Consider the following 20,550-nt stretch of genomic DNA (forward strand, 5'->3'; position numbering starts at 1 on the left):
CAGTTGCTGGAAGAAATGCAGTGCTAACTGTGCTATATATCAACTCTGCTTTCAACTTCCAGGCACCGGCGGAAGGTCATTGCCGTGGTCGACACTCCTAATACTTAGAACAAGCCAAGGAGATATTTCAGAGAGGGTATAAATGTTCGCAAAAGTTCAAGCAGTGTATGAAAATTCATTTGCTTAATATCATTAAAAATGTATTGAATCTGGAATTATTACAAAGTATATTACACTAGAGCGGACCATCACAGTGATTTGTGAGCTGTCAAGAACAGGCACAGAATTTACCGGAACGAGAAGCCACGCCTCTTGTTTTGTTGATGCCAAACGTATTTCGCTAATTCCATCAGAAATCAGCAGATAACGGTGCCAAGTACATGCCGTGTTTCTTGACTTCCGGAAGGCGTCAGACAGAGTTCCGCACTGCCAGCGTCCGGAATATCTGCACCAGCTGAGTGATCGAAGGTTTCCAGCAAACATAACACTGCATGTCATTTTCAACAGTGAAAAATCTTCGGAGCTAAAGGTAACTTCGAGGATTCCCCAACGGAGTGTTGTAGAACCATTGCTTTTCACCGTATATACTGGGTGTTCGGAAAATCCCGTGACAAACTTCTGGGACTTGTAGAGGGGAGTAACCACACAATATTTTGAACAGGAACCAACGTCCAGAAACGCATCCTTTCCGTTCTACGACGATTTCAGTACAGGTATTTAACTCATCTACTTCTGCTTGAGGAATTGAATTAGACGTGGCTTAGTACAATTACTAGATAATAATTTGAAAGGAAACATAACGAAACATTCATTTTATCACTTAAAGAGATTTGTTTGTGTTAAGACTTGAGCATTAGGAGTTTAAATGATTCAAAAATGGTTCAAATGGCTCTGAGCACTATGGGACTTGACATCTGAGGTCATCAGTCCCCTAGAACTTAGAACTACTTAAACCTAACTAATCTAAGGACATCACACACATCCATGCCCGAGGCAGGATTCGTACCTGCGACTGTAGCGGTCGCGCGGTTCCAGACTGAAGCACCTAGAACCGCTCGGCCACGCTGGCCGGCTTTAAATCATTCCAAAACAAAAAAGAACCCAGCATACTGTACGTACAGAACGTAATGTTCAAGCGTTAATACAAGCAAAAATGTTCTGAAGTGATAAGTGACTCTTTTGTTATGTTCCCATTTGAATTGTAGCCTAATAATTTACTGTGTCGCGCCCAATTCAATTCCTCAACCAGAAGTAGATGAGTTAAAAATCTAAAGTGAACCTTCGTAGAACAGAAAACGTACGTTTTCGGACATGGATTCTTAATCAAAATATTATGTACTTACTCCCCTCTACAAGTCCTAGAAGTTTTTAACGAGAATTCCCGAACACTTTGTATAAGTGACATAGTGGATAACGTCCGAAGTTCCATGAGGCTTCTCGCGGACGATGTTGTTGTATACAGAGTTGCAGCAGCTTTAGAAAATCGTAACCAAATGCAAGAAGACCTAAAGAGAATGGACTATTGGTATAGGGAGCGGCAACTCATCATCACCACAAACAAATGTAACATATTGTGAATAAATGGGTAGAAAGCCTTATTATCGTATCTCGTCTGCCGAGCGCTTTTGCCAAACAGAGTGCACTCAGCCCGTATGAAGTCAACTGAGGAGTTACTTGAGAGAGAAGTAACTGCTCCTGTTACGAAAATTGTCAACGGCCGGGAAAGCGGTGTGCTAGCCATATGCCCCTTCATATACGCATCCAGTGAAGCCTGTCGGCTTAGGATGACACGGTGGTCGGTCGGAACCATTGGGCCTTACGAAACCTGTTCGGACGGAGTACGTACACCTCGCGAAAATACTACGAAGGCAAAATTAGAGAGATTTCAGCTCCCGCCGAGGTTTACGAGTAACCGTTCTTCCTGAGAACCATTCGCAACTGGTACGGGTAACCTGCGCCTAACACTATACGGTGGCCTACAGAGTATGGATACAGATGTAGTAGATGTAAAACAGGTAACAGTAACGTGTGAAATGCAGCCTTGGCTGTAGTACACCCAGTTATACACGAAGTTCGTGGCTATTCTCATCTATAAAGAAATTACAGCAAATGCAAACATTTCGGAAAATGTGCGAAACAGCAGATCGTCGCCCTTATAGTAGTCAAGTCTGTAGCTGCGACAGACTGCAGCTACGTGCTGTGTTCGCTCCACCCGTGTATCGGGTACACGGGGCAGCGTATAGAGCAAGCGAGACGTAGCGACTTGTTCTGCCGATCTTTTGGTAGGTTCTCGATCCTCTGTCTGGGTGGGGGCCTGTACAAACTCCCTGGTCATTTTTCACATTCACTTTCTTTTGTGTTCTGTATTTTTCAATATTTAATACCGTGTTTAAAAGTTGCTACTAATGGAACGATCTTCGTCAGGTCAAGAAACGTGTCGTTTTCCATGACGATCACGCCACGTTATGGTACTGTTTCGAGAAACATGATGATTTTGTCCTTTCCAACAGGTGTCCTAACAGACAACCTAATCAGCATTCTCCCCTGCAGTTATATCCCCCGGCCTAGGAAGTTCAGAAAATAGGCACAGAACGCTAAACTTGCCATTCTGCTCTTTTCCCGCGGCCTTCCCTGTCGTACTGGATAATGAAGACATATCTAAATAAACGCCTAGAAGCCTCCATTTTGCCCGTTAAAATAGTTCCATTCGTGAGGTTACCGATTTAAGATTGTAGTACACCCCATACTTTAATTAATCTGCTTGGAAATTGAATATGAAAAGTTTTATTAACCTGTTAGGTTAAACAGCGATGAGATTGCCGATCTGCCACAAACTGAGGCTATGTTAATAGAGGGTCGAAGTTCGATTCCATGACCTAAGAAAAACTCCTAAATTTTTTTAAAATGCAGTTTCACAGATTAGTTTCCTCACTGCCCACAGAAAGGGAGCCCAGACCGTATGCTTTAAAAAAAAAGTTCTACTGGATTGCTAGAGACCGCATGAGTTCAGCACTTTAGGAAGAGTGCATTTTACTTTCATTCCCACGTAAAGTTGTATAATGCTGTCATATCGCCACACGCACAAATCATACATTGTATTATGTTACACAAAAATTTTTGTTTGATGCTGAATAACTCTGGGCGTGGTACTTCCATACTGCTATGCAAAGACGTTAACAACAGTAGTAATAGTAGTAGTAGTAGTAACAGTAATACTAACAATAACAATTTCTAACTGAAGACGTGTTGTTTGGTGGTATGAATGATATTAGTAGTAGTACTAGAAATAACAATTCTAACTGAATTTAGTAATTGGTGTTGTGGTATTTGATGACATATTATGTCACAGTGTCATGGCCGTTCAGAGTCGTAACGTTTGCTGCATGAGACACAAGGGTGGAAAAAGACAATCAGTCCTTGCACTGGTGGCACTTACACACAGTACTTCCTTGACGCTCGATCAGTCATCCTGCAAGTTCTTTTGAAATAGGAGATTTTTGACCAAACAGTTGATAGACTCCCAACAGCGCCTTTGCTTTCCCCGCTTCTGACGTAGTGAGGTCGCTAACGCACCCCTGTGCTGTGGCGCTCGACTCGGAGCTAAGCCAGTTCGAAACCCGGTGGTGGTTGAAATTTTTCATTACCTCTATTTGGCCAGCAAGGAGAGGAGATGTGGTGACGTCAAGTTTCTGATCGCCAGTCTTCACGTCAGTGTCCGCAGTGTCTCGTGAAGTGAGTGCGTGATGGCATTGCTGGTGAGTGAAAGGGGGGGAGGGGGGGCGTTAAGTTTGGCTGTCCGCTTGGTGCTTTTCGAGAGGAGTAGACTGTGGCATCGGGTTTCACCCTGTCCCCTCTCTCATCATCTGCAACACCAACATGACACTACATACACTCATTACAGTCACCTACAGTTAACAGACGCGCCTACTCACACAGGTCTCATACTTCGGGAAGGAAACATGCCTACGTGCGCAGAGGATAGGGAAACCTTCCCAATTAGGTGGCTGAACGTGCCCTTCGGGGCCTCCCAGCTATTCGTCCCGCACGACTTTACTTTACCTACATCTGATGTGAACGGGCGTAGACGGAGACTCTGGCCCTGCCCTGTGGTCCACTGACCGATCTCGTCCAGTCAATGGTCCTCTTTTTCTACCAGTTCAGAATAGTGAAGTGGGGCATTCAAGCTCATTTTGAGATACTGGCAAAGGAAGTTCCCCATCGCACCCCTCTCAGATTTTGTGGTAAGAGGGCCCAGTGGATAGCCCGTCAAAACCTGAACACAGATCAAGCATGAAAACAGGAAGACTATTTACTGAACTGTAAAAAAAAAGCACAATAAAAACAATGAACAGTCCAAGGGAAAGCAGTGCAGTATAAAGCAGCCAGCCTGCAAGAGCAACGGCGTCGTCTTTAAGTGGTCACGGGGTTCGGTGTAACGTCCATTTGCGAGAGCGAGGTGTTATGAGAGGACCTATAATGACAATTGATTCAGTACAACCACTCTATTAGCAGCCGAAAGGGAATACCTCTCGAATGTGAAGAACAAACGTTTGATGACAGGCTTACTGGTCGACCGAATTCTCCATCGGAAAACATGTTTGGTGTGTCATACACGGCATTAGTGACAATACGTGTGTCATACGACAAGAATCTCTTACCGACGCACCTAATTTGTACGCCCGATGAGTGAGTAAGATATGCCTCGTTGCCCGATTTAGGTGTTCGTATGAATGTAAATGTGATCAATCCCAAGCAGATGATGAAGACATAACAGTTTGTCACATAAGCTACAACAAATGCACTCAACTGTTCCACAATCACACAGTTTCTCTGTGCTCTGTCAAAACATATCTTTTTAACGATTTTGAAGTTGCATTCCGTTTTGTAAGTTATGACTCTTCAATTCATTTGTTGCGACATAGTTCACACCCGTTTATTTGTTGTTTTCATTTCTGTGAGACGTCGATGTGGTATTTTGCCTGCTCTCACTATTCATCACGTTTACTTGCGACGGTAGCGTATTTTTATCACATGACTCATATTCTATAACCAATGTTTAGTATGACAACTACCAAGACTACAGAAGGAGAACAAACATTTCAATGAGCGGACGACAATTCATAATGTTGTGAAAAAAACAAAGAGTTGTTAACAAGGCTCATCCGCTTTATAGTCCAGGACCATGACCACTTAACCACGATGCCGCCCCTGTTCGTATTCGCTCAGTGTTGCACTTGTTAAGCTTAGACCTTTCACTTTTTTTAAACACATCAAAAAAAGTTTTGCATCACCCCGGTTCCCAGAACTCCTGAAGATGGACGTTGACTGTGGATATTGTATCACAGAGACAATCCCTGCCGGCCGGAGTGGCCGTGCGGTTTAGGCTCTACAGTCTGGAACCGAGCGACCTGTACGGTCGCAGGTTCGAATCCTGCCTCGGGCATGGATGTGTGTGATGTCCTTAGGTTAGTTAGGTTTAATTAGTTCTAAGTTCTAGGCGGCTGATGACCTCAGAAGTTAAGTCGCATAGTGCTCAGAGCCATTTGAACCATTTTTTTAACACAATCCCTTTGACTGTTCAGAGATGTCAATAAACCTACCCAAAGATGTAAACAACCATCCATGAGCAGCGCCCATTAGACCGAGGGGGTCCGACAGCCGATCAGTTCCAGTCATTGCACCAGGAAGGAGGTACACGGCTCGTGTTGTCTGTAGTTCAACCATGCCCAGACGGTCAATACAGCGGTTCGATCGCGTCCGCGTTCTTACTTTGCGCCAGGAAGGGCTCTCAACAAGGGAAGTAGCCAGGCGTTTAGGAGTGAATCAAAGTGGTTTTGTTCAGACATGGAGGAGATACAGAGAGACAGAAACTGTCGATGCCATGCCTCGCTCAGGCAGCCCAAGGGCTACTACTATAGTGGATGACGGCTACCTACGAATTATGGCTCCGAGGAACCCTGACAGCAACGCCACCATGTTGAATAATGCTTTTCGTGCAGCCTCAGGACGTCGTGTTACGAGTCAAACTGTACCCAATAGGCTGCATGATGCGCAACTTCACTCCCGACGTCCATGGTGAGATCCGTCTATGCAACCACGACAGCATGCAGCGCGGTGCAGATGGGTCCAAGACTGGCACCACGTCCTCTTCACCGATGAGTGTCGTATATGCCTTCAACCAGACAATCGTCAGAGACGTGTCTGGAGGCAACCTGGTCAGGCTGAACGCGTTAGATACACTTTCCAGCGAGTGCAACGAGGTGGACGTTCTCGGATGTTTCGGGGTGGCATTATGTGGGGCCGATGTATGCCGCTGGTGGTCATTGAAGGCGCCGTAACGGTTGTACGACACGTGAACGCCATCCTCCAACTAATAGTGCAACCATATCGACAGCATACTGGCGAGGCATTCGTCTTCATGGACGACAATTGCGTCCCAATCGTGCACATCTTGTGAATGCCTTCCTTCAGGATAACGAAATCGCTCGACTAGAGTGGCCAGCATGTTCTCCAGACATGAACCCTATCGACATACCTGCGATAGATATAAAGCCGGCCGCTATGGCCGAGCGGTTCTAGGCGCTTCAGTCCGGAACCGCGCTGCTGCTACGGTCGCGGGTTCGAATCCTGCGTTAGCCATGGATGTGTGTGATGTCCTTAGGTTAGTTAGGTTTATGTAGTTCTAAGTCTAGAGGACTGATGACCTCAGATGTTATGTCCTATAGTGCTTAGAGCCATTTGAACTATTGAAAAGGGATGTTTATGGACGATGTGACCCACCAACCATTCTGAGGGATCTACGCCGAATCGCCGTTGGAGAGTGGGACAATCTGGACCAACAGTGCCTTGATGAACTTGTGGATAGTATGCCACGACGAATACAGACATGCATCAACGCAAGAAGACGTGCTACTGGGTATTAGGGGTACCGGTGTGTACAGCAATCTGGACTACCATCTCTGAAGGTCTCGCTGTATGGTGGCACAACTTGCAGTGTGTGGTTTTCATGACCAATAAAAAGGAGGGAAATGATGTTTATTTTTATCTCTATTCCAATTTTCTGTACGGGTTCCGGAACTCTCGGATCCGAGGTGATGCAAAACTTTTTTTGTGTATATTTTGCTTTTTTCATAGTTCAGTACACCTTCTTACTGTTTTTAAGCTTGATCTGTGTCCAGTTTTTGAGAGACTGTCCACTGGGCCATCTTACCACCAAATCTTAGGGGGGTTGCAACGGGGAGTTTCCCTTGTGAGAGTCACTTCTTGCACCATTGTTTGATTGATTGTCGAAGGACATTTCTCTACGTGTGCATCAGGAGGAAACAGTTGTATTCATATATTTTTATGCTCCGAGTGAAACCGTGTTTGTTGCAGATCCCGGACAAGGACGCAACGGGCAACCCGATCCCCGAGTGGAAGCGGCAGATGATGGCGAAGAAGGCGGCGGAGCGCGCGCGCAAGGAGATGGAGGAGCAGCTGGCGCGCCAGGCCGAGGAAAAGAGGCTGCAGGCCATCCCAGCCTGGAAGCGGCAGCTGCTCGCCAAGAAGGACGACTCCAAGTCAGTAGCCTGCTCCCTTTCCTCCTGATAGAGCAAACTCAGGTGTGTGGCTGTTCGCGATTATTGCCGCGTGGAGTGGCCGCGGGGTTTGAGGCACCATGTCACGGATTGCGCGGCCCCTCCCGCCGGAGGTTCGAGTCCTCCCTCGGGCATGGATGTGTGTGCTGTCTTAGCATAAGTTAGTTTACGTAGTGTGTAAGTCTAGGGACCAATGACCTCAGCAGTTTGGTCCCTTAAGAATTCACACACATCTGAACATCTTTTTTTTTGTGATTATTCCTGTACACGTCGGAAGGTCACCTCTGACATTGTTTGTAAACGTACACACAGAATGAGCGTTACCTATGGGTAGAACGTTGCACTAGAATGGATCACTGCCTTTCAGTAGAACGTAAAGCACCATTAAGAACGCGTTAGAGACGTCTGTAGAACAAAAGAGTGGACATCCGCCGCGTTATGAAAGACAATAGCGACCAATAGTCGGGTCTGTATAAGTGCGTTACGCGGAAAAGGCTTATCAGCCAGGGAAGTTGCTCAACGTGTGCACCGAAGTCAAAGTGATGTTTTGTGGACATGGAATCGGTTCCAGCTGACAAGTAGTGTGGAGAACTTAAACCGCACACGCCGTCCGCATTCGGCAGGTGCACAGCATCATCGACACCTACGACTTCCGAGTCACAGTACCCTGGCCTAAATGCTCCAGAACTGAATTCAGCGTTCGGAGAGGCTCAGGATGTCATGTACTGCATCACACTCTTAGGAGACGATTGCGTTATGCTTATCTCCATTCTCGACGACTATGGAGAGCGTCACGTCGTACACCACAACATGGTGGACTCCGTTACGGGCGGGCAACAAGTCATGTGGAACGAACACCCCAGGGTTGGCATTGCGTGTTGTTTATGGGCGAAACTTAGATCTGTTTGTACCTTGATAATGGTAGACAATGTGTTTGGAGGCAACCCGGCAGTATCGGACGTCTCCATCACTGTTCTACATATGCAACGAGGTAGTGGTGGAGCGATGTCCTGGGGTGTCGTTACATGGAGTCACAATACACGTCTCGTGGTATTAGAGGGTAATCTCACTGTCCCACGGTACAGCGACGAGATTCTGAAAACGAGTGGTGGAACCGTATTGCCAATATTTTTGTGACAACTTCATCTTAGTGTATGATAACTCGCACTCTCATTGTGCTTTTCTCGTGAACACGTTCCTACACCAAGCCACGATCACCAGAACGGCGTGACCTGACTGTTCCCAGGGTGTGAACTCAATCGAATATGTGTTCAGTCGATTGAAACGATCTGTTTTTGGACGTCGAAAACGACCACGCACTCTGTGCGACTTCCGCGGAATCACCATTAAGAGGTGGCACAGTTTGGGCCAGGGCTGGAGTGATGATCTCACAAATGTTATACTACGACGGATTCAAGCATGCATTCGCGTAAGGGGGCGTTCCACCACGAACTGACGCTGCTCCGGAGTGTTGTGAGAAATCCCTCATGGGAAACAGACGATTCTGTCCTTACATAAAACGTTTGCTGATCCGCACACATTCCAAATGAATATATACGCATGCCTCGAAGCCAGTTTTTGTTTTCTCTGCCATAAAATTCGAAATAAATAGGCGATGCAAAATTTTTGTGATTTGTGTACTTTCAGTCATCCTCAAGCATATTTGAGTAGTGTTCATGTTCTAAAATTTCCGATTTCCTTTCTCGGGACCGGGGGCACATGGAAAACTGCAGCTTGTGTTACATTATGCGGAGACTATTTATGTATGCGTGACCCAGATGGAAACTATACGGCACCCAGAACATAAGCGGCTGCAGCAAGTGTGGTTTCGATACTAGAAATGGCGTCGTTTACATTCCAAGAACAGCGACCAATCATTCGTTTTATGCATTTGTGTAATGTCACACCCACTGAATTTTATGTACAGTTGAGTGAGAAGTGTAATCGTTGTATCATGAATGTGTAGAATGTGCGTTCACGGGAGCGCGAGTCGAAACGCGGTGGAACGCCGTTTACCACCAAACCAAAACTCTCTCGGCCTCGCAACAACCGATCTGACAACAAGGAGGCAATTATTCTGGAGGATCGTGGATTGATTGCCACAGGTATCGCCTCCACAGTTAGCATTTCCGTGGAATTGTGTGCACACTCCTGCGTCATAACCTGAAAATGCGGATGTACAATGCTCTAGATGGGTGCCACGGATGCTGAAGAACGACTTCAACGCGCACGTGGCAATTTGCCATGTGACACATGTACACGGCCTGAATGAAACTTTCTTTTCAACAACTGTGTCTGTGGGTGAAATATGGATGCCGTTTTGCTTTCTTAAAATGAAACGGCATTCACCACAGAGGAAGCACATAGACGCCAAAAAAAGGAGACAAACCCAAAATGATTGTGGCCGTGAGATAACAATGGCGTAGTTCTTACTCATTGTGTTTCAGTGGGCAGTACCGTGACAGGTGTTAGCCAGCGACATGTTTTGAAGAACAAACATTGCGAGAAAAACATCCATAAAAGACTGCATGTGTGTTTTACAGCAAGACAAAACACCAGTGCTTCGGACGAAAGCAACACAGGAGTGTCTTTGTGAAAACAACTTTGAAATAATTCCTCATTCTCTTGACTCGCTTCGCCTGGCTCTCATCGACTGTTTACTTTCCCAACGAAGAAAATTACACTCTGTGATCACACGTTCTCCAGTCGTGCTGCTAGTGCACCAGCAATTTTTCGGTGGTCAAAACAGACTCCCAAAGAATAGTTTACAGCAGCCATGGAATCGTGGCGTCGACGTTGTGAAAAGTGCCTGTGGCTGCATGGCGATTACTTTGAGAAATAGCAGAAATTTCAAATATTTTGTGTAACTATTTTGTGGAAAAGAAAATTGGAGACATTATACCACTTGCACACTCCTCGTACATATAACTGTACAGTTATGATATACGGAATATAAATTTACAGTAAATTAATAAAAAACATATTATCCTTATGAAATAACTTTTTATGTCGTAAAAGCAATCCATGCAATACATATACTCCCTTTATACTCCCTTCTATTAAAACATCACATAAAAACCAGTGTAAAACAATGTCATTCGTTACGAATAAAGGTTTGACACTTGACTGGGAGGGCGGGGGGAGTATCAGAATTTCCCAGTTCTGAATGAAAGATCTCTAGTGACGTGGTATCCGAGGCGGCCTCCCAGAAAAAAGTGTTCGACGTTGTCAATCATGCCACAGTCGCTAATGGGGTTATGGCTCCTTTACAGAGGATAATGACCTGTCAAAAATTCCCATGGTTAAGCGTGCCCGAGTAATCGTCACTTTTACACCTTGGCTACACTTCTTGCTCTCCTCTGTGGGCAACTAAGGAGTGTAGTTTCAGTATCAGGGCGGTGTCTGTTCTTAGCACGTGGATCCACTCTATCTTAAAACGAATCTTAATGCTATCAAGTATATGGACTGCCGGAATTTTATCATAATGCATTCACACTCGCCATTTCTGTCAACGCCGTTACCTGAAGACTGGAAATGTCAAACCTTCTGAGTGCCATTTTCTAACAAATAGCATTTTCAGTGCTGTTGTGTTCTCTTGTTTCAACTGCCTAATGATGGAGAAAATGTTTATAAAAGATTCATTACTAGATGGAACATCGACTTCGTGCCAAGTAGTGCTTTCCTTGGAGACCAAGAGCCCATTCAACCTGAGCACAGTTTTTCTGGTAATCAGACTGCATTTAAGCTTGTATTTGTATCAGTAAAACATCACTGTATTGGAAGGAGACAATCAGGACTGTAAAAATAGTAAAAAAGCTGGAGAAGTGAACAGAATCTGGAAAATGCTATAAAAAACCATTTCTCCCTCAACAAGACAGGAAACTCTACAGTAAACTTTACAACAAATGATCCCAAGAAAGCAGCTGTGTAAGAAACAGGAGTCAACACTGAAGGATTTTTTCTCAAATTTAATTTTGTTATTCTCTTGTAAAAAAACTAAGAGATATGAGAAATGGTTTCTGTTGACTGCAGTTCTACAAGTTAAAACGTTACTGTTGTGTTCCTGTACTTCTATTATAACAAATGAAACGTATTGCCTCAGTATTAAAGGCACTTGACACAAAAACTTTCTTATTGGTTCTTAGAACTAATCAGTCAAAGGCATGACACCTAGAATGTTCTTCATAAATTATTTAATTTCTAATTTGCCTCATTAGTTTTTGTATTTATAAAGTGAGCAGCATAGTTCTGCTGTCTCAGAGTACCTTCTCAATGTTTTTGATTACAAATAAATTATGTACATAGTTTTCTGGTGCACCCGATAAATGTGAGATTTGGCACTTGCAGCGCTGGACATTTACACTCTTCAGTAACTCGTTACATTTTCGTTATTATTGATTCCTTAAAGGCAATGCCGTCTTCAATCCGAAGAGTGATGTGAACCTGCAGTGCTTTACGGGGCACGGTCGTTTGGAGGTGGAATGCCTTTGCCTTCCTCCGCGCTTCGAAGGACTGACCTATAGTGGAAATTGCAGTTTATCGTGAACTCTGAGAGACCATATTATTTTATTATTTTCATATTAACAAACATTGTCAGAGGTGAAAGAAGTAATAATTGACAGATAAGAATCCTAGAAGCGACCTTGACCTCTGTATCCACATTCCAGCTCTTAAACACTGAGCTCCTGACTTCCCCCAATACAAACGAATTTGAAGCCAACATTTATGTTCATTTTGTGAACGTCTGTGGGTGACCGTCATCAGTAATTAGTCTAGTTACCGTAGCTGCATTTTTGCAACGGTTTAGCACTGCAGCATCGTTGAATTAGCGTCCACGCAGGAGTAGGGTTGATAAAGTGTAGAGTGACTTTCGAAGGCTACAAAGTGGAAGTGCAGAACCTTGGACAAGGAAGATAATCGACGAAAAGTTAATGGTGTGTTCGCTTGTTATGCTGTTTGACTGGTACACTTTCTCTTGTGCCTTAGCAGGTCAGATGTTCCTTGATACGCTATAAAAATCGATTTTCTCCGCCGCTCAAAGACTGTTTGGAGATGAGAGATTTTCACCTACAAAAAGACAGAGCTAGGTTGCTAGAGACTTGCTTGTGGTGCTCTGCCTGGGCGATGGACACTTTGAAGAGGTGCTACTCGGCATCCACCGAGCTGTCCAGATGTGACGCCTCCTGCTGTCTCTCTGTGGAACATTTTTGAGCCTGACGTTAATTGCAAAGCCCAGCAATACTAAAGGCGCCATGTGCCATGTGCAGCTATCAGACTGCATACGCTAACCATGGTAGTTTGTCCAGCATTTCGACAGCTCGTAACTGTTTGGTTGCTGATGGTGATTATTTTACAACTCCTGCAACGTCTCTAAGTGGCAAGCGAATGACGACTTTCGTCATCTTAGTCCAAAGGTAGATGACCACCAAAGACTGTCTACTATTTTGAATCGCTCCCCCCAGTACTATTTGCTTACACGGCTAATTTCAACGGCAAACTCCAATTCCACAACACTGAAACGTAGAATTTGTACTTTATGCTTTGTTTACAGCACCAGGTACTGATACTGCACGTATTTAAATGAGCTTCACTCATTTACAATACAACTATACTCATTACTCTAGTACCCATGAGGGTCAGCATGGTGTCACGAGATGGTGGATAAGTTAACTGCTCATTTATATAACTCAGAACTCGATTACACATCAGTGTGAGCTACTTTCGGTATCACCAGAACAAAAATGACAAAAGCGACTGTCTGAATACGATGAGCACGAGCCTACTGAATGTAATGTATTTTGATGATGCAACCAACTGAAAGCCTCGCTGTAGCGGCAGTTAGTTATTTAGATGTTACATGGTGTCTGTTTCCGCGATTTCTTAGTACGGTGTAGAGTTTGTAAACTGGTCTAAAGAAAAAAACAAATTTTTTAAATTAATATATTTGTATGGAATTATGCTAATCTTTTACATGAATGTTTTTTATTTATATCTGGTATTGTGGGCAATATAAGTATGAATATCCGCGCTTAAAAGTAAGAAGAAAAGCTTACAGCAAAATAAGTCCATAAAAGCTTAATTTGTGAGTTATTAAACTGTAATACATAGTACTTCAACTGAACCACCTATTCATGACACTTGCATTTATTTCGTTTTGTGAATGGTTCACTACGTCTCGCACAAAGTATTCGAAGTGACTACTTGTCGACTGAATACAGGTTCCAGAACACTGCCTCACCCAGAATTGAACAAGCTTGTATACATTCACGTAGTGCTCACTTGTCTAACAAGCTTCCGCAGTTAGTGCAAGGAGCTGTAAAAGGGCCTTAACTTCGCCCTACGGTCTGATTAATTCTTTAGATGCACAGAACGCCAACACCTCATTCAGAAGGCATCCATTTCCATACTCACTAGGCAGTTTAAGTTACAAGACAATACAAGCAATACTCACATGGTTACACTATCACACAAAATCTCTACACAGGCCATATCCAAAACCACTGTAAGGTAAGCTAGAAGTCAGACATATGCTATTTGATCAAAAATATCTGGACACCGTTCAGTGGACATCATTATGGGACGTGTCCACCCTTCACCTTGATGACAGCTTGAACTCTGCTGGGGACTCTTTGTTTGAGGTGTGTGAATGTCTCTAGAGGAATGGAGTAAGTTCTTCCTCGAGAGCCGAAACCAGTGATGTTGGACCCTGGGCTCTGGAATGAAGTCGATGTTCTGACTCATCCCAAAAATGATCCACTGATTTCGGGTCTTGACTCTTAGCAATCGTCGCGCGGGATTAGCCGAGCGGTCTCAGGCGCTGCAGTCATGGACTGTGCGACTGGTCCCGGCGGAGGTTCGAGTCCTCCCTCGGGCATAGGTGTGTGAGTTTGTTCTTAGGATAATTTAGGTTAAGTAGTGTGTAAGGTTAGGGACTGATGACCTTAGAAGTTAAGTCCCATAAGACTTCACACACATTCGAACATTTTTTTCTTAGCAATCCAGTGCATTTAAGGAATGTTACTGTCCACAAAACATTGCCTCGGAGATGCTGCTTTATTACATGGCGCATTGTCATGCTGATACAATCACCGTCTCCGAGCTATTCCTCTACTGTGCGCAGTTTACAATGCTGTAAAATGTGTTCCTACGCTTCATCATTTAGCATTTTCTTAAGTGCAATAAGGGGCCACAACCCAACCACCAAAAACACCGCCACGCCATAACACCTCCTCCTTCGTACTGCATTCTTGGTACTACACACGGAGGCAGGTGAAATTATTCAGTCATTCACCAAAACCCAAACCCTTCCATTAGATTGCCACAGCTTATAGTGTGATTCATCACTCCAAATCCCTCGTTTCCAGTCTCCCAATGTCCTGTGACGTCGTCTTTTACACCGCCTCAAGTGTCACTTAGCACTCACTAGAGAATCTGTGGCTTACGGGGTAACGCTCGATAAATGGACCCTGTTCTTCTTAACTCCCTACGTATATTATGTTACGTAGATTCAGGAACTCATGAGTGATTCCTTCCGCTCATTTTATAATATTTTTCACAACCATCATCCGTAACGTTTGACGGTCCCTGTTCGTTAGTACTCGACGCCTGCTTTCACAAATACATCGCAAACAGTTTACTTTGGTAGCTTTAGAAGGGCCGAAATGTCCTTGATGCATTTTTCATCCAGTGACTAGTCCATGTTTGAAGTCACTGAGCTCTCCTGAACCATCCATTCTGCTGTTACTGCTTTTCTGCTGACAGTGCAATAATGCTCGCCTCAATTTATAGTGGCGGGTACACCTAGTAGTCAAGTCCGCAGTATAACACTGCAGACCGGGTACTTTTAGTCAGATAGTGTAGGTTGCCAATCGACGCTTACGTCACTTAGAATCCAAACGTGTGAGACGCCGCTCTTCTGAAATCCGAGATGTATTTCTTACAAACATGAAGTGACACCCTAGATAGCATTGCCTTTTCAGATAAGTCGGAACGCGCTTCCAAATACCTAATTGTAATCTTTGCACGTACTGTGTCTCACACAGATCGACTCTGAGCCGCGGTCCAGAGGAGAAGCGACCCAGCAAGACGGACGAGCGGCTGCAGGCGGCGCCTGGCGCCCCCACACCCGTGGACAGCAGCAACAAGGAGAACAAGACGCCGCCCCCAGAGTCGCGGCCCGACCCGGGCACCGAGGAGGACGACGAACCGCCGGCGCCCATCATGCCGTGGCGCGCGCAGCTGCGGAAGACCAACAGCAAGCTCAGCCTCATAGACTGAGCGACTTCCTTCCCCCCCAACTCCCCCCCCCCCCCCCCATGTGCTACTCAGATGTGACTGCTCTCCCGCTTTGGACGATTGTTCGTGTATTCACCCACGTCGTCAGAAGCATAGTGTAAAGTAAAGGGACCGCGTGATAAGATAATTATACAAAAGATTTCGATAAGAGACATCTTCGAACATAATAAATAAACCGTTAGGATCTTTGGTGATATTTATGAACACTATACAAAGGTATGTTCTGTATACCCTCTGATGTTTATTGTATGGACTATATTGTATTTATTACTGTATGCTGGTGTGAGTATAGCTGAGTTTCTACTTCGTCTCATGCTAGATTTTATTGATAACGAGAACATTTCAGGTTATTTTCAATTTCCCCGATTTTGTTAAACAGGAAAGTGTTTCATTTTAACCATAGGTATAATAGACAGATAATCAGAAATTTCTTACAATGAAGCTAACACACCTTGTTGGAATTTATTTCAATACTAACATAAATTTATGCATCAAATTAATTATACACTCTATGTATTGTTCTATCCATTGTTACTATATTGTGCATAGTTTCAGTAAATAAAAGAAACAAATTGCGTTATTATTGAAGAGATCCAGCACATTAATTCTGCTGAAATACTGACTATACCATTCCAAGATTATTTTTATGTGCCTTACACTACCTTATAAGAATAGTTACTCCATACTTTGTTAGTTAATTCATTAATGTATGAGTTCTTTATTCAGTATAAATGTACAAAATTATTTGGTACATTTACAGTTTTCACATGCATTTATCAGAATGGCAGTGGTATAGGCTCTTACACATAAGACTTTATGGGATTGTGTACTATTTCAAATGACTCGTAAATAGAATCTCTAACTTTTACCCATAATAATAATAATAATAATAATGACACTTGGATGTGAGAGTATTAGATCTCACATCAGCTCCAAATGTGAGAATCATACCTCCACAATTATTTATTACACACTACCACTGACAGATTTTCTGAAGTCTAGTGTTCTGCAATAAACTGTAAGAGGATTCTGTGCATGCTTCAGTAAGTCTGTTTCTTTCTAACACATTTCTGAAGTATAATTTAAGCAGTTTTCTTAGAAACATTCTCATTTTGGTTTCTGTTATAGTTGTTCAACATATGAACATGACCATAAAATATATCATTTACTTGCAAATTATATGTGATACTATGTTATGTTTGGGTGATGGTGAAAAAGAAATGAGGCAAATGTATGTGAGCAGTATACATGGGAACTAACTGATATAAAGTGTAAATTTTCGTTATTCAGCATAGTAACTTGTAAAATTTCTGTATATTTTTGTTGTATCGTTATAAAATAAATCTTTGCTGCATGAAAGACACATTAAACTTTTTGGCTGTTTTATGTTTCCTAATGTCAACCATCAGTAATAGATGCTGTGGAGATTTTGACAAAGTATGATATCAAAATCGTAATACTACCTGCAGTCACCTTTACCCTTTATTCTCAACCTGAAGCATAGTTTCAAATCAGCACAGCACTAAAGAGACATGGTCCTACTGGGTATTATATGCTCTTATATTACTCCATCCTGAGAACTTACTCACTAAACCAGCAATACAGTGAACTACAGTTCAACATGAATCCAAAACATTCTAAAGCCTTATATTTTTTCACATTCACAAAGAAATGCCAGAGGGGAACCTTTGATGTCAGTCTGATACTCAGCGGGCAACCAAACTATATATATATAATAAAACAAAATTAAACTTAAAGTTAAATAATAGTTGATTCCACATTTTACAAATATGACTCAAAATATTTAAAGAACCCCTGAAACACACTTTTAGAAAGTAGGGGAACCTGTGGCAGACTGGAACACTTTATTTTCAACAGTCATTTTGAGATTCAAAAGCTGTAATAAACCACTAAATTGGTGTAAACCACTATATTGTAATATTAACTTTATAAAATCCACACTATATCGACATTTACTACTACCTAACTTCGCATTTTATAGAAAAATTTGAGAAATGGTAATTTTTTGTATTTTATCCCCTGCAAAAAATAGTTGGAAACGAAAATCTAACATATTATAAATATTTCACACAGCAAAATTTTATCGTTTGCATTAAGTGCATACATAGATAACCTCATCCTCAATGCCGACACCCACACACGAATTGTAAGCCCACTTGAGGCACACAGTGTATTGATATATGATCCTGCCCTCTGCAAGATGGTCAAGATAAAGAAATTGATCATCTTCTTCTAATTTACCAATATCAGTGGACACTAGATTTGATGATTTTTCTGAGCTTGGACTACACTCCTTAGTTATTTTCGATCCAGTTGTAGCTCTGTTTTTTGCTTATTTCAGACTTTTCCTGTAATAATTCAAGATTCATTTTTGTAGACTTAGACCTTTTTGGCTTGGTGTTCTTCTCCATCTTATAAAAGGAAAGTGTCAAAATAACTGTCTTGGCTCTATTTTTGATATCCTTTTGTTGTTCTGCGTTTACTTTTGAATCGTTAATATGCTCGCTGGTCTGACAACCTGTGAGCTACATTCTGTAGATACCGCCCCTCCACAAGTAGGCACGTTCAGTGAATGTGGTGTAGATGTGGCTAGCTGCGCTGGAATTTCCAGCCCTGCTCTGCTGGACGAGTGTGGCGCACTGCTCAAGTTTTCTTCGGAGTTTGCAGCTCAATATCAGTGATTGTTGACAATAGGAAATCTTTAGTTCTAAATATAGTCCTGTCAACAGGCCAAATTCCAGATTTTCGAAAGCCATTAATAAATATAACATAGTTGAGGACTGTAAATATACATTGTCAAACAAGGTCACCGTTCAAAACAGTGTGATGTAAGCATGGGAAAAATCGACCGGTTAAAACCGATACCGGTATTTTAGTTCTGAATAAGCGATATTTTTGATATTTATTTGCCCTCCGCTATAACAGGTGTTCCTGTTTTTCACTAATAATCGGTAAAAAACCGAAATATCAACTAGCCATAGCACCAGTGCTAAAATTTTTCGTTTTTAAATAAACCTTTTTAAAGAACACGTATTTTTTATTTTCAAATTTACATTAATTTGATTGCATCATTATAGCAAATGGCAAAAGCGATTAGTGCTGTTTTAATAACAATGCCAACAGAAACGAGCAACACACACATGGCATTAGAATTGGTACAGCATTGTTGAAATAACAATGTACATATACGTGGTACATGTGTAAATGCAGTGTGCAAGACTTGCTCCATCTTGTCTACATGGTAGTCTCTCGTTGACGTCGTCGTCGGACATCAGTTGTATTACAGAATGGCACCATCTCTAGTCTGGAAGTATCAATGAAGTACAATGATCCATTTACTTTAAAAGATCAAAAACGAGAGGAGACACTACAAACTTATTACATATTATGAGGAGAAAACTGAAAACTTAACATTTCATTCATAGTTTATAATAAAAAACAGAAAACAGCTAATCTGCTATCTGTGTCTACATAACATGCCTTTATCGGCTTGTACCCCTTGAAAACGGACAAATTGACACGAAAAATGGAATCCAGTTATCACTCTTGTGAAATAGCTATTCGTAATAGCGGTATGATTCCCGAATACAACACGATTTTTGACCTGAGTTTAAAAAAAAAGTAGAATCAATAGAGGAATACTAATGATTTTTTGTAGTAGTCAACCACTTACCACTTTTCGAAAAAAAATCTGCGAATGCTGGACGAACTAATTTTTCTTTTATTTGTTGTTTAATTTATTACTTTGATTCTATGTATCTGAAAACTGAGGTAGTCAAAAGTTTTCGATATTTGTTCGATTTATAAGTTTAATACAGGAAAAAACGGAATTCACTTATTACAGATACCGTTTATTTTAAGTGGTTTTAATAGTCCGATTAAAGGGAGTTGGAAAAACCGATATAATCTAAAACCGGTTATTTCAGTGATAAATGCTATCCCTAGCGCGATCCGAACGATTTACGAACTTTATTCTTTTAATACTTGTTAAAGGGTTCTATGTGGGCTAAATCCAATGGCTGGAGCCTGTGAAATTAGTTCCTAACTTTTTCTGTGAATCAAATGACCGTTAGAATGAGAAGAACTGGATTTTGTTTGTCACTCCAGTGAATGGTAGAAAGTGTTTGAATCATTCTAAAAAGAGCTCTTTTGTCTCTGCCCTGTTTCGTGAATTTCTCACATAGCAGCAGCTGGAAGACCAGTCTGAAACTCGTGCCTTATCCGTTTCCTTGGGGAAATTAACACTGGTGGCGAGGAGATGTACAAACCAGACGTGGAAAAGCAGTTCACCACTGTCGCAATGTCGCCGCTTTCAGCTGATGTTGGAGCCCCTACTTGTCATCGCCCATTCAGAGCAAGTATTCTTGATCCACCATTAGGATTTGTTGATATTTCAGTCTCATCGTCATTAAATATCCGGTTTCGGTTAAACTTCTATTCGTCAACAACATTGCTCACGAAGTCAAAGAATTTGTCAAATGGTGCTATAATAAAGCCCATAGCTCGAGCCATTGAAGTAGCTTCTAGTTTCCATGAAATCACTGGCTGACACTACCTCTAAAATCTTTTTACCCACTCTAATTCTGCTTTTCTGTCACTTCCAAATCGATGAGGCAGTATTTTACACTTAGCTAGTTCATAAGCTGATTCTCAAATT

At 42.5% G+C, this 20,550-nt stretch overlaps 1 protein-coding gene across 1 annotated transcript in view; it reads left to right on the forward strand.

The window, feature by feature from the left end:
• LOC124776702 (espin-like) overlaps positions 1 to 17,214 on the forward strand; it is a 485,149-nt gene extending 467,935 nt beyond the window's left edge. Inside the window, exons 15-16 of the mRNA XM_047251812.1 lie at positions 7,375 to 7,559; positions 15,620 to 17,214. Of these exons, the coding sequence (XP_047107768.1) occupies positions 7,375 to 7,559; positions 15,620 to 15,854 (420 nt within the window). The 3' untranslated portion in view covers positions 15,855 to 17,214. The remainder of the gene's footprint in view (positions 1 to 7,374; positions 7,560 to 15,619) is intronic.
• The last annotated feature ends 3,336 nt before the right edge of the window (positions 17,215 to 20,550 follow it).

This window comes from Schistocerca piceifrons, chromosome 2 (genome assembly GCF_021461385.2).
Source record: "Schistocerca piceifrons isolate TAMUIC-IGC-003096 chromosome 2, iqSchPice1.1, whole genome shotgun sequence".
Lineage (NCBI taxonomy): Eukaryota > Metazoa > Arthropoda > Insecta > Orthoptera > Acrididae > Schistocerca > Schistocerca piceifrons.